At 38.0% G+C, this 24,107-nt stretch overlaps 1 protein-coding gene across 2 annotated transcripts in view; it reads left to right on the top strand.

Annotated features, from left to right (window-relative positions):
- The window catches only part of CAMKMT (calmodulin-lysine N-methyltransferase), a 402,917-nt gene that overhangs the window by 330,308 nt on the left and 48,502 nt on the right, over window positions 1-24,107 (top strand). For both annotated transcript variants that reach the window (XM_060309608.2, XM_060309607.2), the window contains exons 4-6: window positions 14,614-14,674; window positions 16,695-16,749; window positions 17,805-17,868. In XM_060309608.2, the coding sequence (XP_060165591.1) occupies window positions 14,614-14,674; window positions 16,695-16,749; window positions 17,805-17,868 (180 nt within the window). The remainder of the gene's footprint in view (window positions 1-14,613; window positions 14,675-16,694; window positions 16,750-17,804; window positions 17,869-24,107) is intronic.

The raw sequence follows: 24,107 nt of genomic DNA, 5'->3' as shown, positions 1-24,107 counted from the left end.
TTTATTTTAAACCCTGAGGTACATGCATTTTATGTCTTATTTTAGCTCTTAAGGCTGATATGAATTTCTTTAGAGTAACTTAAGAAGAAAGAGAATTAAGGGAGGAAAGATGCCAGTATTGTCCTTTTGGTTTCATTTGTGACTTTCTGACAGATACCTTCATCAACTCTCATCTTGAATAGTCACCATTCCATTAAAAACAAACCCATGAATTTAATTAATATTAATGTACCAATGTCAGTTTCTTAGTTTTGACAAATGTAAGATGTGACAATGAGAGAATCTGGGTGGAGGGTAGCCAGCAACTCTCTATACTATCTTTGCAACTTTTTCCTTTTCTGTAAATCTAGACTTATTCCAAAATAAAAAGTTTATATTTAAAACCCAGGTATGTGTGTTTTACAGTGAGCATGTCAATAAGAAAGCCCCTAGCTCTACATTTACGGGAGCATTTTCTCAATGATTCTACAAATGAGTGCTCATTTAATTTTGATATCCTGAGAAGCTGATGGCTAACCCTACATTCATGTCTACCATCAGACAGGTCCCCGGTTGATCATGCTGAGATGCTCACTTATCTGATATTGAATCAGAAAAAGAGGAGGATTTAGAATTATCTGACTTTTTGGAATTCTACCCAGCAGTAAAATAAAATAAAACAGAATAATCTCTTTGCATGTTTACTAGCCAAAGCATACTGTATCACATTGTAAGTTGCTTTCAAGTTTGTGTTTTCTATTAGGCTTGCCATGTGGCATGTCTTCATGATCATGTGAAAGTGTCTAATGGTTATTGTAAAATTAGAGGCTGTCCAAACAAAACGTGAAATCCTAAAACTTTCTCTCCAAAGTGTGATAATTCTTAGCTATACTAGTAAACAGTTTGACATGTGTTTAAACATAATTTGATTTTTTTTATCAGATTGTCTTTTTTTTTAAGTATGTCTAACAAAGTAACTATATAATAGAGGAGACGGTATGTGATTTTTAATTTTTATGTTAGTTTCTACCATGTTCTAGGCCCATTTGGATTTTTGAAAAAGAATAAGGTAATAGAAAAATGCATATGTGAGTCCCTGTGATTACTGCATTGTTTTACTTAGATTTTTGTGTCCGTCTTTTCCCCTGAAGAGTGAACTCGTTGAGAGTAGGAAATGTGGCCTCAGTGTCTAGCCCAATTCAGTATATAGTAAGGATTCAGTAAATATTTGTTTGAATGAATAATTGAATAAAATCACATTTAAATGAGCTACTTCCACTTTGAAGGGAACCAAATAACTGCCTCTTGATTTACTGTCTTCACTGCCCTTGTTTTAGGATGGCCTCACAGTTTGGACTGGTTTTTATCATTGCTATCATTCAGCTATGTATACTACCCTTTCGAATCCATAAAAAGCATTTAAAAGAAAGAGAAATTGTTCATGTTTCCAAACCTATTAGAATGCCTTTTCAAATATGTCAGACACATCTTTGTTAAAATTAAACCAGGGATTGGTTTTGAGCGAATAGCCCTATATCCTTACAGATGCTGTGGATGGATGCATCTAAGCTGCTTATTATATTGATGGGTTTTGCTGCTCTGCAGCAAATGAAAACAGGCAGCTGCTTCCTCCATCAAAGCAAAAAGCAGCCTGAGTTTTTATTAACCAAGTGTTCATTTCTTCTATTGCCAAAATTCTTACACAAAACAAAAGAGCAGTTTTAGCACATTATTGCTTAACTAGACATGAACAACTGACAGCAAGTGATAAGCCTGTCTGCTTTTCACAACTGGTAATCATTTTTGGAATAGATGTTTTAATATGGTTGAATATAAATTTTGTAATTTACATCTACAATGGTACGTAAATTTATAGATCCAGTTTGTTGCAGGAGAATGAAGGCTATAATCACAAAAGGCTTTTCCCAGTGTTGTTTAATTTTTAATGACTATTTGAAAACTGGGGAAGGAAAATGAAATCAAATTCATTTCTTTAAAAAATACAAAGAGGTGTTAAAGACAATCATACAAGTTGGTTGGAGCCATTTGTAGATGGCCCCGACAGAGCAAGACCCCTGTGTTGACAGCCAGGACGTGCCTCGCACTCCATTTCCACATTAGTTGCAGTAAGCCACCCAAGCTCGTGTACCAGCAGAAATTTCTGGAGAGGGGACCATCATGTTTCCCTCATATCAATGAATAATGATGAGCAGGGAGACAACAAGGACAGGGCCTTGGCCGTTTTGCACAGCTGAGATTCCCAACCACCTCTCATAGTGTTTCCTTTGGTTTTGTTTTTTTAGCTACCTGAATATTATACATTTACTTTCAGATAGAATGGCAGAGAGGGGTTTATTTATTTATTCTTTAATTTATTTATTTTTTTGCGGTACACGGGCCTCTCACTGTTGTGGCCTCTCCCGTTGTGGGGTACAGGCTCCGGATGCGCAGGCTCAGCGGCCATGGCTCACGGGCCCAGCCGCTCATCGGCATGTGGGATCCTCCCGGACCGGGGCACGAACCCGTGTCCCCTGCATCGGCAGGCGGACTCTCAACCACTGCGCCACCAGGGAAGCCCGAGGGGTTTATTTAAAGTGGGTTTAGACTGAACCTCAGCAAGACGTTGCCTTATTTATCAAGTCAATTTGCTAAATGGTGTCTTACCTTTTGGAACGTGCTAAAGGCAATTCCTGCTATAAAAAGGGGAGGTGGTCCTACTCATCCTCCTTCCTAAGTGGAGGAGTTTGGAATGAAGGCAGTTTTGAAATGCTGGTGTCTTCCAAATGACACTGCTAAATAAACAAGTTCTGTTGCCTAACTAGCCTAAGGCCAGGGCCGTTTTAATAAATGTAGTTGTGGCTTTGGCATCTGTAGCATGTGCCTCCTAAATACCAGTTTCTCTCCGGGGGGGCTTTCATAAATGCACAGAGCATGCGCTCCACGTGGAACACAAAGTTTTCAATCTGTTTGGAATTCAGTAGCAGTGTTTACCCGGAAGTGAGATAAAACTGGACTCCAAGGCAGGAAGCTGCTGTAGAAATCAAATTCAGGAAGCATACGTAACTCGAGGAGGACCACACTGTCCTTACTCTCCTTTGGTGTTCCATGTAACAAGTGTGTGTCTGCATGGGTGAAGTGATTAGATACCTAACATAAGGAACACTAACAGTTATTTCTAATACTTTCCTCTTTGTTCCACTCCATTCGACACATTACTGCTCTTACATGATGTTTCAAGACACAAGACAGTCCTGTTTGTAAAAGGGTGAGCCTACGCTGAGGGCCTTGGGGGAGGATGTTACTTGGAGTAAAACTGGCAATGAAAGTCTTCCCTTTTTTTTTTTTTTTGGCCTATGGGAAGGATGTGTGCTGCATTCCTGGGGGAACCCAGGCCATGTTTCTCTCCTGCTCAGAGCCCTCTGGTCTGATTTCCTGGGTCTACCTTTCGGAGAAATGACTGTTCTCACTTTCTCACATCCTCTCTGACCAATGGAGATGGAACATTTACTCACCCAGAGAGCTCACACTGGGAGATTCTTCTACCTGTGCTTTGAGACTTTGGGAGAATTTCTTCTGCCCAAAAGGTAGTTTGTTACTCTGAGGAAGTAATATGTTTGAGGAAAAAATACAACATATATCTGAGAACTGTGCTCAGTATTGGAAAAGGAAAAATTGGACTTGAGGAAGTTGTCTGTTATTAATATGCTGGATTAGGTAAATAAAAAGCCATCACAAATACAATATATAGATGTAGGGTAGTTCTTTCCTGAAGCTGTGAGATTTAATTTACAAAGGCAGTTCTAATTCAATAAAAGTGGACATGTTATGAAGACTTGAAAGACTATGAAAACCATCTCTAAGATGGTTTTGAATCCTTTCTAAAATATTTCCTGAATTATAGTACAAATAAAACATTTTAACCAACCTAATTTCTTTAAAATGTCATGGGCTAAAGCCTACTGACGATTTTATAGCTTTAGTTTGGAAATGCACAATTATAACGATCTACAGGCATTGAATTTAGAGCTGGAAGGGTCCTCAGAAATCAATTTGACCCTTCCAATTTATTCTTGAAACTAGAGCCCAAATATGATTTGTCCAGAGTCCCAAAATTAGTTGTTGAATGAGTCATGAGAACTAGAAACTAGCCCTTTTGATTCCAGAACCAGACACCAGGGTTGGGGCAATTAGTGTAGTGCTTAAGAGATGGAGATTTAGAGAGTGAGTAGGTGGGCTCAAACCCTGGCTATGACATTTAAACTTTCTGTGCTTTGGTGTACCTCGCTGTGCCCCTTAGCTGGCCATAACGACAGTACATACCTTATAGGGTTGTTTTAAGGATTAAATGAGATAATCTATATAAAGTACACAGCTCAGTGTTTGCCAGGTAGTAAGTGTTCAATAAGTGATGCTAATAACAACAACAAACACTAATTGCACTTACTTGGTGCTCTTATATAGTTCATTCAATCCTCGTGTTACCGAGTCCAAGCTTATACTGCTTGCTGCACGAGAGACCAGTAAATCCGGAGACGAGTTGGTGGACTTTATCTGGAAAGTTTATCTCCAACTTTATCTGGAAAGGCAGCAGATAAAGAAGATGGTGCACTAGTGTCCCAAAGAACCATCTTCCCCAAATTAGAATTCAGGCTTCTTTTATACTAAAAGGGGAAGGGGTGTGGTTGGTTATTGTAAACTTCTTGGTGTCCCAATCCTTTGTTCTTGCAGCTGTCCACTAAGTCAGGTCACATGTTTCTGTAAACCTCCAACAAGCAAGTGTTATTCTGTTCTGCAACTTTTTATCTCTATAAGAATGGAAAATGTTATACCTTAAAGGTCAGCGCCTGAGGATGTATTATCCTGTATATTTCAGGCTATAGGCAACATTCTTAACTTGTAGCAAAAGCAATAGAATACAAAGGTTAAAGCAAAAGAAACAGATCGAATTTGGAGTCAGATTTGTTCTTCCCTATTACATTCCCATCTATACTTACAGTTTAGACAGTATTATTACTACCAGATAAGGAGTTGATGCAAGGAGAGCTTAAGTGACTTGCTAAGGTCGCAAAGCTAATAAGCCTCAGAGCTGTCTTCCAAGTTCACGTCTTCACTGTCTGAGCCGCTGAACCTGTGGCTGTGGCTGCAGTGTGTTCCTTTTTCGCAGTGGTGCTTCAGCATCTTCCTCGTCCTGTCTACATTTCTCATGTCACTTAGTTGATTTCACAGCATCTGCTCTAAAACTGACCATCAGACTGAAGGCTCTGGTCTGGGGGATACTCTCTGAAGACTCTCCATCCCTGCCTCTGCTTCACACTGGAGCCGGGACTCCTTTCGGCTTTCCCTTACCTCATAATCATCAAATTAATAGGTATCTGAATTAAAATATAAGTTTTAAAATTTAATGCATTTCTAATCAAATCACACCCATAAGCCGACCCAGCTTGTAGTCCTAGAAGAATTTATTATTGAAATACCTGGGCAATTTTTTGTGCCCCTTCACTTCCACATGCTCGTTATCTATATCAGTTGGCTTCCACTGGAACAGAAGAAATAACATTGCAAAGCAATTCATTTGGACCCTTGTTTTTGCAATCTGGTGGACAGCAGTATAGCACAGAGGTTAAGAATAATGGCTCTAGAGTCAGATTACCTGGATTCAAATTCCAACTCTATGACAAAACAACTGCCTAATTTGGGGGAAGTTTTCATAACCTCTCAGTGCCTTGATTTCCTCATCTACCTTGTAGTGCCTGGGCAGCAGTCAGCATTCAACAAGCGTTAGAATGTCACAGAGCAAGCGTCCACCCTCTCACTGTACTGAGCTACACGGACGTTCCCTCTCACCCAGACATATGCGTGTTCTCCATGATCTCTCTCCACAAACACAGGGAGACTCGTGCTTAATAATTACTGTTCAGAGCAAGTCTGTTAATTGGTCAGAGCAGAGGGACAAATATAGAACAAGTATTGTCCATATATATGGAATTCTTACTTAGGATCGATTTTCTAAGTTCCCATAGTTAGGACAGATTTTTCCAGCATTCAGTTTTGGTTTGATTTTGTGGGTTATCGATTAGAAATAATAATCTCCCTGAAGGTGTCATAAAAATATAATCAAGATTGATAAAATTCCCTGGATAGAAACATGTCAAAATAATAAAGGCAACAGCAGCAGCAATAGCAAACATTATTAAAAAATTTGCTATCTCCCAGGCACTAAGTGTCTTACATGCATTATCTCATTTAATCCTCACAACAATGGTATGAATAGGTACTGTTGTTGCAACAGGGGAGAGCCAAATCTGACTACATGTTGGACCTGTTTCTTTTACCTTAACCTTTGCTTTCCACTGCTTTTGTTCACTAAAAGGATACTGTCTATACATAACGACCTGCCTCAGGGAACCCTGCCCCTGTGCCTGAATGTTAAACCAAAGTGCCTTTGTTCAGGGAAACATCCTGACCCTGTCCACACAGAGATTGCCGCAAGAAAGAAGAAACACATCCCCTCCCCGAGGCTGGACATTCCAAGGGATATTTGCAAATCTTATGGCCTTTTTACTTTATTTTTTTTTATTTTAAAAAATTAATTAATTAATTTACTTATTTATTTTTTGGCTGCGTTGGGTCTTCGTTGTGGTGGCTTCTCTTGTTGTGGAGCACGGGCTCTAGGCACGCAGGCTTCAGCAGTCGTGGCGCTCAGGCTCAGTAGTTGTGGCTCGCAGGCTCTAGAGCACAGGCTCGGTAGTTGTGGTGCACGGGCTTAGTTGCTCTGAGGCATTGGCCTTTTTACTTTACGTGCTCATCTCCTCCCCCATCTCTGTGCTATAAAAGAAACTGGCATCCAAACCCCGATAAGATGGTTATTTTGAGACACGAGTCTGCCGGTCTGCCGGCGTTCCGAATAAAGTCGTATTCCTTGCCTCGACACCTCGTCTCTGATTTCTTGGCCTGTCGTGTGGCGAGCAGAGCGAGCTTGGACTCAGTAACATTATTGCTTGTACTCAAATGAGAAAACAGAGGCGTTACCCAGCAACAGCCCCACCCCAGTAGTTATTCTCTATTTCATTAACGTTTTATTTTCTTCACAATATTTATCACTATCTAAAATTACTTTGTTTATTGCCCCTATTAATCACTGCTGTATCCCCAACTCCTAGAACCCACCTGGCTGCCAATAATTATTTGTTCAATGAATGAATGAGGCTTAAAATTTTAGGTATTTGCCCAAGGTCACATAGCCAGTAAGAGCCAGTATTCAAGCTGAACTCTACTTAACTCTAGAGCGTGAGGTGTGGTTCTTTATTGTAGCTTTTTATAGCTTGAAAGCCCCCTAGCGTAATCTTACCCAAGCCTAGTATTTCGTGGATGAGGATACTGATGCTCAGAGAGGCTAAATTACTTCCAGTATCACACAGACTGTTAGTGGTAGACCCAGAATCAGACCCCAGACTGCTTGCCGTGTTTTTGTACCATGAATTCAGCCTGAGGAGGAGGTCGTGTAAAATTGAAGGAAAATCCTATAGGTATGTGCTGTACATCATCTACCCACTTCTTCATGCCATAAACCTAAGTCACACTTGACACTTCCGTCTCTCTTACCACCCCCTTCATCTAATTAACTAATAAGTCTTGTCAGTGTACCTTCTAAATATAGCCCAAATCTTTCCACTTTTCTTCATCTCCACTAACCATCACCCAAGCCACCATCAGCACCCACCTAGGTAATTGTAGTAGTCTCCTGCCTAGTTTCCCCCACCTCCTCTTTTTAATCTATTTTCTCTAGAGTAGCCAGACTGATCTTCTAAAATGTGGATCTGATTATACCACTCTGCCGCTTAAAACGTATCATTTATTTTAAGGTGCAATTTAAAATTCTTAATATGGGCTTTGAGGCTGTGGGGTCTGGCCCCTAAACACCCCTCCAGTCTCATCTTGTCCTACCTATTCCTTTCTCATTTATTCTACAGCTCCACTGACCCTGTTTCCATTCCCGGAACATCACGCTCTTCTTTTCAAAGCTTTATTTCATGGTGCTCCCCTTCCGTGGACCATTCCCTCCAGCCCTGTGCCCCTCTTCCTCCTCTACCTGGCTGTTCATCCTCTGGATCTCAGCCTACATGCCATTTCTACAGGGAAGTGTTCCCTGATGGACTCCTCCCAACCTCCCCTCCAACCAGGTTAAGTCCCCTATGATTGGTTCTCAGAAGCACCCTCTATTTTTCCCACACAGCATTTATTACAGTTATAATTAGGGACATTATTTGTGTAATTGTCTGTCTAATAGTCTCCTTCCCTAACAAGACTGAATCTCCAGTGACAATGCTGTATCATTCCCTGCTGATCTACAGGGCCTGAAACATAGTAGATGCCCAATAAATATTTATAGAGCATTCTGTAGTCTTCTTATGGATTTCTAATCTGGGTTGAAGCATCAGTGACAAAGCAGAAATGTTTAAGGAGAAGGAGACAGAGCATAAACACTGAAAACAGTCCAAGACGTTTACCTACCCATTCCAGCCATTTTAATAATATCCACTGGTGCATTTCTTCTTCCAGAAGAGTCAACGGCTTAGCTAAAAGTGTGCTGGGCTCTCCGTTTAAGCCTCAGGTTTGAGAGAGGGCTTACTTCTGACTCCTGCATGATAGACATGATCATTTCGATGGAGGAGGGTAAAGAAAGCTGCTGCTGGCTGTCCAAACATCAGCTGAGCACAGAAAAGCCATGTCTCTGCCTCAAGAGCTAGGTGTGTTGTCATCATGGGGCAAGTACAAGCTGTTAGAGTGAGAAGAGGGAGTCAGCAGTGCTGCCTGTCGGATGCTGTCTACATCTGACAGCACGGACTACAGGGAAGCAAAAAGCTCTCAAATGGAAGTGATCTAGAAAGACCCATGCTTGGATAGACTCGTGTCTCAATATCTACAGACAGTTAATTTTAGGATTTGTTCAGCCTTTGGGTTAATGATGAATGTGTTTGTTTCTAAATTAACCACAAAACTTGGTATTTAAAGTAATTCTAAACAAGCTACTTCAGAGATGAGAAAAAAGTGGTTACATACATGAAATAGATCACATCACCAACTTTGCCCTTCATTATTTCTACATAGACAGCTAATTTTTTCATATTTTAGTGTTGGCTGACTATGGGTTTTCTGAAGTCTAACAGATTCAATAGGCCCAGTTCTGACAGAACTATCTGTAGGGAATAAAACCTTTGTTCAAAAAAAAAAAAAAAAGGAATGAAACCAAACGACCATGGAAATCTAAGAATAATATTCTTTTTCTTCCAAATAGAACTCTTGTTTAGCTAATGCTTTTATGGAGGTCCAATGGATGAAAAAGGTCTTTTCTCCTATGAGTTAAAGTAATTCAATTTATACAGAAAGCACTAAGGAACAGGAAGTCACGTGACTGAATAACTTTTAAGGAAGTGTCCTAATTCATGGCATGTGTTTTAGAAAACAAGTTATCTAGAATAAGCCATTAATTTAAATGTTTTGTAATGCTTTGGGGACGATCAATACTTTAGCTGCTGTAAATGCCACTATGATCATTCTGCTCTGCCTCATCAGATGATATCAAGAATATAGCAAAAGTGCCTATAATTGATTGATAGAACCCGACAATATTATTAATGGAGTATAAAAGTCTTGAGGAAAAAAAAAAACCCTCGCCATTAGCATCCTTGGCTTGTATGTCCTTCCAAAAATTATTCTCATCACTTTTCCAATGAGTTTCTCTCTGTTACATGAAGCAGAACCGCTGTTAAAGGGATGTTTTTAAGACATAAACCCACAAGGATGACAAAATAAGAGAACATAGAACATAATTTTGGAAGCCAAGAAACACATGGATGAGATGTCATTGACTTAGCAGATACTAGAAAGCCAGCAATTGGGAAAGTTGAGAACCATCCCAGTTCATACCTGAAACTTTGAAAGGCTCAGGAATTGGTGTCACCAGGTAATTCTAAAAGTAGGAGTTGAGGGGGCGCTAAAATAAGGAGGATTGATTGAAAATGGGTTAAGAAGCAGTAATTTCCCCATTCCAGGCTACTGGGTAACTTCCCCTTCTGTACTGCCAACAGAAGAGGAGGTTTATTCTCTGGAGAGGGTTAAATCAAGGGTTTTTGGGTTGGAGGACAATAGGCACAGTTGAAATCAGAGAGTGCACCAAAAGCAGGGTGGAGGGACTAGGTTAATGTAAGCTGACTGATTGCTGAGCCTCTCCACTCACACCCCACCCACACTCCTCAGCCCTCTTCACCTCCAATCAGCTTTTTATCTTTCTACAATCACATTTATGTAAACAATAAAGAACTACCAGACATATCTGAGGAAAGCTTTTAATGTGACAGGTACCAAAACCAATAAACAGAAAAAAGCAACATGAGGAAGACAAACTATGTAAAGATAAGAAAGCTTAAACTATAATTAATATTTTCAAGTAATTTTTAAAAAGTATTGCATTCATGAAACAGGAGTAAGATGCTCTGAAAAAGAAATATTCAGAGAACTACCACCAATGATAGCATAAATGAAAAGAACAATAAAAGAGCTGGAAGATCAAGTTGAAAAAAACTTCCAAGAAAGTAGAAAAACAATAAGAGATGGAAAGCAGGAGAGAAAAGATAAAAAAATTAGAGGATGAGTTCAGGTGATTCAACATCCAAATCATAAGTTTCAGAGAAAGAAGACATAAAAATGGAGGTAAGGAAATAATCAATGGAACTTCCCAAGAACCTTTTTTCAGGAATTGAAAAACATGGAGTTTCCAAATTGAAATCACCATTGAATCATCTAAGCTCTCTAACATTTACCTTCCACACACTTTTTCTCAAGAAGCTGCCGGAGCCTGTGTTACAATAAAATGAGGAAGTAAATCAAGAAAGGAAGACAAAGCATAGAGGACATGAGAGATGGAACACAGCAGAAGGACAAAAGGAAGCCTGGAATGATAGGGAAGATGGATTTCAGGAGATCAGAGCTACAGTGGTGCACTAAGTGTATTGGGCGTCCAGTCCAGACCTAGGCAGGTCAGGAAACACAGGAGATATTTCCTAATGAAGTTGATAGAATACCTCATGTGAGTGACTGTATTGAATGGGGAAATCAACAACTGGATTTTGAGATTCAATAAAAAATCTTAGCAAATGAGAGGAAAAAAATGACAATTATAAACTCCAGATGGGGGAAACATTATGCATGAGAGAAAAACCAATCCTAGTTTACAACATAGCTCGGTTGTTGTTTTTTTCGTGGTTATAATAAAATTGACAATGAGTAGTGACCTTACCAAATTATAATATAGCTGTATTAGAAAGATGGTGATGGTGGATGGTTGAGGAGTATGGTATGTGTGGTGTGGGGAGAGGAGTAGAGATAAAGGCCAAAAATGCTCACCTTCCATAATGGGGGTCATTAGATTTTGCCTAAACCTGAAAAATCAAGAAGTAACATTATAAACATGTATGTAGAAAAATGTAATTACCAGAAGAATCAGCTAAAAGAATTGAAAGCAGTAATTCCTGAGGAAGGAGAAAGATTGGGCAGGCGGGCTGGGTACTACTGTTTTGTCTTAATCATTCTCATAAAACTCAGTGGCTCTTTAAACTATGTATGTGTATAATTGCTTTAAAAATAAAATCTTTTTTAAAAGACCATTACATTCTCATGGAATGGAATGAGAAAACTTTTTAAGATAACAGCTTTGAGATATAATTCACATACCATACAATTCACCCACTGTTTTTTTAGTATATTCACAGAGTAGTGGAACCATCATCACAATCAGTTTTAGAATATTTCATCACATCTAAAAGAAACCTTGTACTCAGTAGCAATCACCCCTCATTTATTCTGGACATTTCACATAAATGGAAAAATAAGACATAAACATCTGGTCCTTTGTGTCTGGCTTCTTTCACTTAGCATAATGTTTTCATGTTCTATCCATGTTGTAACATGAATCTGTACTTTATTTCTTTTTATTGCCAAATAATGGTCTGTTGCATGGGCATACCACATTTTATTTAGCCATTCCTTAGTTGATGGACATTTAACCACTGGACCACCAGGGAAGTCCCCTGGAAATAAACACCTTTATTAGGGGTGTAGTTTGGTACAGCTTTGCAGGGGTGCAGTTTGATATATCAGAATGTGAAATGTACTTGACTTTTGACCACATTTCCCATTTCTGGGTATTTGACCTAAGGAGAAAAATTATATGTTGGGGAAAAAAATGTGTCTTTATTTTACCACTTTATAATCTCATAATATCAAAAACTTAGAAATTAACTTAAATGTCTATCAAAAGGAAACTGGTTAAATAAATTATGATGCAAACATAAAATATTTAGGCAGTCATTAAAAATGATGCAGGTATAGTATTTTTTTTTCCCATGGGAATCTATCCATCATACAGAGTAGGGCAAAATGAGATTATTGAATACATCCATGAGAAGATCCCACTTGGGCAAAATATCTTTATGCCTAGAGAGATCTTTCGGAATGATGTCCAAAATGTTAACAGCGATTATATACTAGTGGTGGAATTTTAGGTGATTTTTAAACTTTATTCTTTGAACCTTTTGTATTTATTTAGTTAAACATCAACCTCTGTAATTTTGGGGAGAAAATTATAAAACTATTGTAAAAGACTATGCCTTTTAGAAGTCAAATTTTTGTACTTAATCAAGGCTTGAATTTTAGTTAAATACCCTTCCCCTAACATTATTTTCTAAAACCTCAAAACCATCTACTAAAGGCATAAAGAAATTCATTATTGTGGTGATTATATTCACTTGGTGTGGAACACTGTCTTGGGCTCTTCCTTCAGAGAATTTTATTATGTGTTTTAGTCTTTCTGGAGTTCTTTCTGTGTGGAGGTAGGCCAGGTATTAGGACTCTGGGGTCGTGCCAAAGCTAATCATTAGGATCAGGCTAAAAAGGTTCTCCATGTGTTCTGGTTATTAGGATAATTGTTTGGGGTTCACATATTATCTCTTCCACTCTTTTATCCTCCTTTGCAGGAGAAAAACATTAACAACAACTTTCATTTTCTTTGAGATTGTTATGAGTTAGAAGCTGTTCTAAATACATTTCATATACTTTACTCATTTAATCCTCACAGCAATCCTGTAAGGTTGATATTACAACAATGTTATTTTACAGATGAGGAAACTGAGGAATAGAGAGGTTCAGTAATCTAGCCAAGGTCACTCAGCTAGGGAATGCAGAGCTGGGGCTGGAGCCCAACTGAGTCTGGTTCCTAAGTACCTGTGATCTTAACTGCTACACTCCACTGCTTCTCTGACTTTCCTTCTAAATATGACTGCAGACACTTCTTGCTGGTTTAATTTGTTTCTCCCCCAAACTGTCATTTCTACCAGAAATGCCAGGAAGGCTGAGCTAGTGAGTACACCTGGCTGGACTTTCCTGCAACAGATGCTCTATAGAGTCATTTCTTTGCTGTTTGTATGTCTATCCATTGATTCTCTTAGGATTTTATTTACCATTTCTTTGACATCATCTTCTCTGAAATGTTTGCATTTCTTACTCCTTGAAGCTGGAGATTCATCTGGGAAAATTAAGTCACGTTAGGTGTTTCAACTTTGCATCAGGACCCATTGGAAGAGTGCTTAGTACTAAGGCAAGGAACATTCCCTGCTCTTTCCCAAGACCACATGGCATTCTCAGCCCCAGGCGGTGCAGGATGCCTGGTACCCTGCCTGATCTTTAAGTCTGACCATATGGGGAAAACATAATTTTTATAAGGGTATAGTTTATTCAGATTATAAGAGCAATATATATTCATTGTAAAAATTTTTGGAAAATACCAAAAGTATAAAGAAAAAAATTATAAGCACTTGTAATCCTGGGATAACCACTAGAAACTATAATTTCCAAGCATGTCTGTCTTCTCTTAAAACAATTTATATTCATTCATGAAAACTGTATGTCTTCTAAATAAATGATTTACAGATGATAATTTTAGAAAATGCCCCTCCATGGAATTTAGTGGGTAGGATTATTGTTAAATTGAAAGATGTACTAAAGTTGGTGAAATTTAAATTTCTCAATTTTATACTCCAGTTTGATTTTTTTATTGAAGAAATGAAATAATTATGCATATTGAAAAACATTAGTATGGAATCAAACAAAAAGATATAATGACCTCAGTGGTTTTATTTGCTCCTGCAAATGATTTTTCCATTTATTTTTGCTGAATATGAGCTGCATATACAGTTTGTCTTCGGCTGATACTTATGAATTGACCAAAAAGAAGATTCATGTGTACGAGAGTGAGATCTACCTGAAATACCATTTAAAATTTAATTTTGGATATTTGTAATATTGGTTGTTATTGTTTTACTGTTTCGTTGTGACTGAAATCTAGTAAAAATGATTTAGGATATTATCCTATTTTCCTGGGAAAAGAGTTATAATCAACAACAAAAGAAATGCATGTGATATGACGTTACTAGTAATAATTATGGTAAGTTTGAGTCAAGTTGAAATAGCTTGTACTGAACATTATTTTCAAAAAGCCATTTCTTAAGAGAATGACTGTAAGGAGTGTTTGTAGAAGAAACTTCTGTAATCAAAAAGCCTATATCCTCTTGTGTTTTCCAGGCATCTGGCCGGCTGAAGAGGTTTTGGCTTACTACTGCCTCAAGCACAGTGATGTATTCAGGTACAAAGCTGCACCTAAAAATTTGTTTAGCGCACTATGGGTACTGTGTCTGCATCTTAAAGATCTCCATGATTACATTCTTCAAAGTAAACTGTTAAAAATATATATATAAGAAAGGAAGAAAGAAAAAAAGGAAGGAAAGGGGGAAAAAGGTCATGGTGAAAACATGTTGCTTCTGAAAAAGAAATCTGAATTGCCTTTGGGTACTAATATTGCACAGCAAGCTTTTTGCTATATGTCAAAGGCTTTTGATTTCCACTCAAGGCATTTTATTTCACTTAGATTTTGGGGAAACAAAAGTGAAGCTTCAATCAATCCTTACCAATTGTGATGGTCAAAAAAAACAATAAAGACATTCTTTAAACTTCTGCTAGGGAAATCACTACAGAACTTTTGATAAATAAATACCCCACAGCTATGATTTAAAGATGCCATCCCACCCTTGATTTTAAAGGTATTTTATATACCCAAGACAATATGTATTTGTAAAATATAAATTACCATTACAGATTCATGCTATGGAAATGAATGTTTTCAACTGTCAATGTACATTATAGATTAAACCCATGGATGAGATTCAGGAAAAAGAAAAAACTCCTTTTTTAAAAAAATGCTGAAGATGTTTGGTAGACCCAGAAAATATGGGTTTTTTCATTTTATTCTCATTTTATAAAAGTCATCCAGTATATGCTTCCTGAATAGCCCATTATGATTCCAGACAAGCCGTTAGTGATCATTTTAACAATATATACTTATAAGATTGGGTGTGTGCTTTAACAATATGTATTTACAAGATGGGGTCAATAATATGTAGTTTTTGAAGCTCTATGGGTCCATATTTACCAACCAGTCTGTAATTGCTTTGAACAACTAAATACTCATTTTGTGTATTTCAGAATATGAATGTCCTTGCTTGGCTTCTTTTCCTCCTCTTCCTTCTCTTTTCACCTCTCCCTCCCTTGATTGTCTCTCTCTTTCTCTCTCTCTCTCTCTTTTTTTTTTTATCCTGTTGAGGAAATAAACTTCCCAAACTGGGAAGAAGAAACGATCTCTTAAAGAGTCTAAGCATATAAAGTAAGAACAGGGCAGTATTGAATTGGGCTGCAGAGCTGCCCTAGAAGTCTGGCATCTGCTCATCTCGCTGTGCTTAAGCTTGCCTGGAGCGCCAATCAGCGAGCACTGGGCCAGGGCAAGAATGTCACACATTGAGGGCTGATATTTAGGCACAAAGAGGAAGGTAAGTGCAGAGTGCCAGACTGCACCCCCCCCACCCCACCCCCAGACTGTCAGCTTTAACTCTGAGCTGCTTTACTTGTGAGCGGTGAAGTCAGAGCCCAGTCACTACTTGAGCCTGGGTTTGCTGGCTTAACCATATTATGTCCCTGCATTGTTTATTCACTGTGTTGTGTTGGGGTCAATTGTGATTTAAGTGTTAATTGCTAAATGCTCTTTGTGTAATTGTTCTTTATGGGGGCGGTTCAGCTTTCCAAAATGTTTCAGTTTGTTTTAGAATTTTTTTTTAAATTCAAGATTGCATGTATTTGTGTGTGTGTGTGTGTGTGTGTTGTGTGTATGTGACCATAATATAGGTATATACACACTCATATATATTCTTCATTTACTTGTCTAACTAACTGTTTTTGAAGGAATGAATGTGGATTAACAGTGTTATCCTTTCCTAACAATTATCTTTCGCTACTCTAGCTAGTTTAGTTCTAAAAGACAGCGCCATTGACAAGGGAAAAAAAGGGAACCTTCTCCGATTTTTCAGCTCAGCGGTGGTAATGTTGCAGTGAACACTAATGAGGGAACCCCCACTGATTTGCCTGCTTTGTGACTTTTCTATTTCATAATTATTTTTAAAACGCAAAACGACATGCGGGAGCCTCGTCATGTCTCCACAGCTTCCCGGTAGCGCCGTTCTTACTGCAGATGGCAATTCCTTCTTGTAACATATATATCTCTCTGACCATTTTCATCTAATTTGTGTGGGTTCTACCATTTCTTTTCTCTCTTTCAGGGACCTTGCTGTGTGTGAGCTAGGGGGTGGCATGACATGCTTGGCTGGGCTCATGGTAGGTCTTTTCTCAATTCCAATCCCATTCAGAGGGAGGAACAAAAGGAAAAATGTTCCAGGGCCTCCAACTGCTGGGTCAGAGAACCGTCAACAGCATCAGCTGCGGTCAAGCTGCCGGGTCTTGAGAGACCTTCTAGATTGACTTACTTTCGGATCATATTGATTTTATGGTTGCCTCGATGAGCAGAAACATTTTACCTCAGTGTAGTCAATATTGCTTGTTGTGACATTCCAGGCCTCGCACAGTGTTTCTTCGCCATAGCGAAAGCATTTTTTTTTTTTTTTCAGATTATAGTCCCATTTGCTAAGATACAGGAATAGCCCGGCGAATCACAGTTGGAGCACCATGATATAGCTGCTAATGTTTTGCCTGCATTATTACACCAACAAACATGATCCAGAGCGCTCAGTAATTAGATTCTTTTGAATTAGATTGGCCATTCAGGAACGTCGTTCCCCATTCTCTGGGTTCTGAGTCATGTATTCAGGAGATATTATGTAGCAGCACAGTGCATTAGACAAGTTTTTATGTCTCTACAAATAAAAGCATATTGTTACACTGATTGGCATTTGACAAACCTGTCGCTCTTACACAATGTGTCAGGGTTACAGCCCAATGTGCGAGCATGTCAAAGCTCACAAAAAAATTACCCTCACAAAGCCATCTGCCTGCAATGCAAAGTTATATGAAGGGCATCAGGCAGTCAGACAGAAGCAAGCTGAAAGGCAGAGTGACAGCCTTGTATGATGGCTCTACTAGATAAACAGAAGCCCACAAATGAAAGCCTCTCAGAATACCATCATCCGCTGTCACAATGCAATTACCGAACAGAATGATAGCAAGATAGAGGCTCCCGCAAATGGAATGATAAAAGTATTGACTGATTTGATTGAATGATTAAAATAATGCAGACATAAAATGAAAAAAGATTGAAGATTGTTACAGAGAAATAGGTGAGGAAGCATGATACTGAAGGCTTGTCACTCCTGTCTTCACTTCCACACAGACAAGCATATTTGCTCATTGTTTGCTGTGCTCCCTTCTTTTTTCAGGTTGCTATTTCTGCAGATGTCAAAGAAGTTCTGTTAACTGATGGGAATGAAAAGGCCATCAGAAGTATCCTTATTCAGATAGAAAACGGGTTTGTTGTGCTCATTCCTTTTTCCCGGCTGAGTAACAATTGATATAAAGAAAGACAGCATGGGGTATTAAAAGAGAGTTCCCCACACACACATGATAAGTAATTAAGAAAAAGTAGAAATATATGGAATTCATTGGATACGACTAAGTGGTTTGTTTTTTTTTAATTTCAATGGATTTTTATAGTCACTTCTCATTAAAGGAGCTTATGATTTGTGGACCACTCAAAGCAATAAGAACGTTTGTTTCATAATAATTTTCAAGCACTCTTGTCCTTTTATTTCCATTGAAATTTGCCGGGATAAAATAAATGATTTAACATTTATTATATTGGATATTGCTTGTAAAAATTAACTTCCAGCTTCATGTTCATTATTACCTTTCTTCCGTTTGATGTTGTATGTGCAGACCATGCAATATTATACCTACTCTAATTCCCGAGGAGTTCCCTATATCTCCTCACTGGAAACGGCTATCAGTTTTTCATTATTTCCTTTTATTTAGGATTATAAAAGCTATCTCTTTTGTTCTGCTATGCTATTACAGTTCAAACCCCATTGTATTAGATTATGCTTTACGAATATGCACACAGAGTTCATGAAACTTGAACTGTACTTTAAGGAAGCAAGCATAATTTGTGGCTACTTTAGCAATCGAGCTGATTTGTTCAGGAGCAGTTAACAGCCGTTAGAAATTGAGAGGAAAAGTGGAGGATATATTTGCTTTGGATTTTTTGGTGTGCCTTCCATTTACATTATGAAAGAGGCAATCTACTTATTTGGATTTTAGGCCCCTAAAATGCCAAAGCAGTTTTGATTTTTGTAAGAGGTAAGCATCCTGCTAGAGCCTATTTTCGATTTTCTTCTTCTGCCTCTGCTATATAATTTTTTTAAAATAAAATTTGCAGTAGCTGTATCAGGCTGCTCAGACAGGAGAAAGGAGGTGCCAGAAGCACAGTAGCTAATATTGTTCAGCGGCACTTGTGTGCTCTACAGAGCCCCACCCAGCTAATTGCCTGACACACTTAAAAAAAAAAAAAAAATCAGGAAGGAAAAACAGCCAATCACAATCTTGGCCTTTCACACAGGGGAAAGAGATCACAAAAGGTGCTTCCTTTTTTAAAATGCAGGATTTTAATCATGATCTTCAGACTGTCGCAAGTTTCTCAAAATATTCCTGAAGATGAGCGATATTGTTTCATTCACTCTGCTTTATTCTGAGTTCTTCCATGCACTGTATCATTTCACTCTGCTCCTCCTCCACATGTCAGGGAACACAGAGAGCAACAGGAAGTCAGGTATGCTGGCTCAGCCCCAGCGATGTTTTTTGGGGGGAAAAAAAAAGCAGGATTATTGGGAAAAAGAAGGTCATTTTAACCACGGAAACTTTCAGATTGGGCCCAGCAACCTGAGGTCTTTCTCAAGGCAGCAGGTGTCTTATTTAATAGCATCAGAAACCAATTAGAACTTTTATCAAACTATGGGAAGCATCTGTGGTCAGTATGTAAATTTAATTGTACTAAAATTATTGTTGAGCTAAACTACAGAGCTTCCAAAGAAGGGAAGCAATGCTAGTCATTAATTAATGCACCTTTGCTTTAAACAGCAAAGATGCCATGCCAGCTCTTGAAATCAGAGAGGAAATCTCAGATTCTGTACTCACTCCGCTGGCCTTTCAAAGAAATGATTGGTACAGCCCCCTCCCAAGAAAATGGATTTTTAACATTTGGTCCTCAGAAGCTCAGCCCTGAGAGTGCTTTATTGTGCTGGGTTTTACAATGGGTTTAATATAGCAGGGTGCCAAAGGGCAGGAGGGGAAGAACTTTACAATGTAGATAAAGTAGGTCCTTTCAGGATGCAGACCAAAACTGTTAGTGTGTTTTATTTCATCTCTTAGGACTTTCTTGACAGGGTTTAGTTTTTATCATGCAGTTGTTCTATGTTTGTGTGCCTTTTTCTGTTGTAACTAGATCTAATTTTTTTTAATTAAGAGAAAAAAGCATGCATAAAGCCTTAAAAATTGGCAACGTGTTTTTCCTGCTTTTGATACTAATGTTATTCTTGATTTGCTACCAGAGTTTATAACTGGCATTCGTTGTAAGCTGTTTTACCAAGTGAGGTTAACATGAATGAAATATTTTTTTTTCTATTTGTGTGCCCACTTTCTGTAAAATAACAGATTCACTGAATCACATACTGTTGATGCATATAGATTGAAACAAATTCATTTAAAAATTACTGTTTACATCTTTCCTTTAAAATTTTAGGAAGCCTAAATTATATAGCAGTTGTAGGATATTATCCAAAAATTACTTTCTAAAAAGTAAAAGTGGATGTCAACAAAAAAGAGGGAGAAACATTGCCAGAAGCCAGAAAATCTCTAAGCAAAGCTGCTAATTATTCTTAATGGGCAAGATGAGCACATTAAGAAACAAATGAATACATCAGTGAAATGTAATTGAAAATCGACCTGGCAATCACACATCACATCTGAGTATTGGCCTGTATATTATTCTCATCATTTAAAAAATTATTTTTGTTGTTCTAGGCATCTGAATTGAGTGAATCCAACTGAGTCTTACTTCCTAGTCGCTTAAGCTTCTAAGATTGTGATTTTTACCTTTAAAAATAGCATTTTCTGATATTTCCTGTTTATCTTCTGTTATTTCTATTTTTAAAATATATGAGGCAATGAATGGAGGCATTCTGAATCTTTATATCATAGAAGCATATCAACCAGTTGTAAGGTTATTTATTGTCTCCATAAAATGTATCAGACGGATTTGGCTATGTCTTCTAGAGCTCTCTACCTTGAACCTAGAATGCTAGATGTGGATTTGAGATTTATTAAACAGAGATATCTAAAAAGAGAGTAAGACTCGAGGTATAAGGGAATGTTGTTAAATATTTTCTCAGACTCATGGGTATATGTCCCCGAGGTTTTCCTCGGCCTTTAAACTGCACTGCTGGGTCTAACCCAGAGCCCCCTAGCTGAGAGCCCTTCAGATGCTGTTTTATCTGTACCCAAAGGGAACAAAGGATAAATCAGAAATGGGATCATTTGGTTCATCCAGTTCTCGAATTTATCCTAAAATAGTGTGAACTGTGTTCCCTCTTCTTCGGCACAGCCTTTTTAGTGTAATGAAGAAAGAAATCTCCAAGTGCCCCCAGATAATAATTACTCAATAAAGTCTGGAGCTGGTGTTGACAGTGACATAAGAATAGGGGAAAGAAATGGTATACTGAGTTATTACTGATGCCAAGCCTCTTCCAAATCATAATGAATAAAAGTACAACACCTAAGGTGAGCAGCCCTTTCTGGAACACTCACTAATTCACCTAACACAAGTACCCTGCCCTGACCCGTCCTTAGTAAACACCAAGCAGGGTATCTGCAGAATATGGTGATGCTTGGTGACCCAGCCTCATGACTCTGACCCGAGCATCTTATCCCCACAATATGCACCATCTGGGTCATGATCTTGAGCTTAGGATTCTCCAAAAATTGGTAAATCTCCTGTGAATTTTAAAGAAGATACCCCTGGCTTAACATTATTTTATTTAACAACATCCCTGACTTGAATAATTAATAAATGAAGCTTCATGTGACTGTGCAGCCTGTGGATGGTTGAGACCTTGGGAATGCCAGGCCATCATCCTGGGTCCAGGCCCCTTCCTCCAATGTCAGTGTCAGCTGTTCTACTATTTACTAGATAGATCCAAAATGGACTCTGTGTGCCTCATATTGGGTAGGAGTTCAACAAATAGCTTTGGAAATTAAATTTAAGTTAGCTAATAAATTAAGCTAATTAATTAATTAAAAGGAATTAAACCACTATTAACTGCATACCATTTCAAGTGCGAAAGATATAGCAGCGAACAAGACAGACCAAGTTCCTGTTCTTGGAGGACACAGACTATACCTATACAGAGCACATTTATACACGTGAAAAACACTGAAAATCTACAGGGCAGAAGTTCTTTGATTCCTTCCCGTCATTTAAATTCTACAATAAAAGTGTTCACATAATAGTTTTGAGCAACAGGGAAAGGAAATAAAGCTTAACTGCCAAACCTCACTTTAGTTACCATCACCAGCCTCTCATCCCTCCAAAGCTTTTGCCTGAATTACTGAAAAAGATAATGAATTGATATGATTTAGGCACCTACTATGTGCTACTCCATAAGGCTATAAAATAGCTACATTTTTCCTACTCTTGAGGTGCAGCTCAGAGAAGTTAATTTACCCAAATTCACACAGTCACTAAGTATCAGAACCAGTGCTAGAAGTCAGGTTCATGTGACTTCATAGCTTCCCTGCCACCCCCATTAAACCATCTCTTCACCAAAAACTGGAATGATTTGGTGAGTATCATCTTGCACTGGAGGAAAAGGCTTCTCATCCATAAATGTACAGTTGACATTGCTAACAGAGTGCAAAACGCCTCTACATCGTACTCGCAATTCATATGAGTAATAAGCACATTTAAGAATATTTCACAGCATTTAAATTAACAAATATTGCCACATCAGTGAGGTGCAATGAAACTAAAGGTAGCATAAACCAAGAAAGTAATGCTTTGTGAATCACAATGTTATTATTTTAAAAATACTTTCTTGCTTAAAGAACAATGCCAACTCTCAAAAATGTATTGAATATATGCAGCTACTGATAAATATAATAATCACTAATTGCAGGAGGAGGCTAATATTTTAAACAAGATTTATATATAATTAGCTTAACTATATTTATGTATATAACATATATAATTTGTTCAAATAACTATTATTATACAAACACACACACACACACATATATATATATATATATATATATATATATATATATATAGTAAGGATAAAAATCAACTGAAACAAAATTAAGGTGGATCCCCGCTCTTGAACCATGCTTTGTTTGAAGAGAAAATCTAGTTATAGAATCCTGATTTCTTTTAGCCACAAGCATATATCCTAGAGCTCAGAAGTCCAGGTGCCCAGACTAGGAGACTGAAGGTGATTGCTCTGTATCTGTTTAATCAGAAATCACATTAAGGCTTTCTTTGCACCCAGCATCTCCCACTGGAGTCTTCCAGAAGGGGGGTGCCTTCAGAGAATAGGATTTGGTACATGCTGTTGAACACTATCCCGGACAGACTGGCTCGATTTGATTGAATTCCCTTTATTACCCCGAAGTGACACAGAAGAATGAGAAAATCTATTATTGGACACAGCGCCAGCCAGAGGAACCACCTCAGAATTTGACCTAAAGTAAAGGGCGGGGAGCAGAATATCAAAATATATCTCTTAAGGCAATATTTTAATATACTGTGGCCATTTTTTCTCTAGGTACTTGTTTTCATATAAAAAACACTTCCTAAACCACAAACTATATTTCCTTCCCAGTTCTAAAAATAAAGCAGCCTAAGTACTGCTGTGAATTTTTTCATTAAAATAAAATTGCTTCTAGAATATAAATACATATTCTTGCTTCAGCCTGATCACCTGGACTCACAGTTCTATAAATTGTATAAAAGTATATAGTGTTAAGATGTTTACTAAAAATTATTAATAGGTTTTCTGAGTTATATAATTTAACTTCCCTGTGACTATTTTATAAAACGTATTACCTCCACTAACAAAATAATATGTTTGGCTTGACAAATTAGTCATGTACTCATACGACGCTACAGGTGTACCTAGCACATTATGGCATGTGGTTTGGATGTCATGGAAACGCTGAGAAGGGTGTGGCCATAGTGTGGGGGAACTTAATCAAAACCAGTTGTCAGCTGACTCTTTACTAATTTTGTTCTCAGAATAAAGACGTCAGCTGTCCTTTTTCTACAAGACATTTCATTTAGAAGACTTTCCTGAAATACTTTCTTCCTGAAATAGACAAAACTGTAGGCCGATGTGTCATTTTAGTTAATCAAAACAAGTAGGCAAATTAGTCTCTTTTATTTTTTTAATGAATGTAATTTAACAGTATTTAATTTGCATACAGGAAAGTTCACCCAGAAAAAAAAAAAAGTCTGCATTATAGCACTTTTGTAAACCTCAACAAAGCCCTTCATTAGGAGACCTAATTGATTTTTCCTACCCACTCCTGGGGGAAGAAAGCTATCACAGTACCTGCTTATTCACTCAGAGAAGAAATGGGTGTGCCGGGTGTTTCAAGCAGAGATTTAGGTTAAAATGTCCTGTGGCTCTGTTCTT

The sequence above is a fragment of the Globicephala melas genome, chromosome 12 (genome assembly GCF_963455315.2).
Source record: "Globicephala melas chromosome 12, mGloMel1.2, whole genome shotgun sequence".
NCBI lineage: Eukaryota > Metazoa > Chordata > Mammalia > Artiodactyla > Delphinidae > Globicephala > Globicephala melas.
Note: the sequence above shows the minus strand (reverse complement) of the source record. Positions and strands in the feature narration are given on the sequence as shown.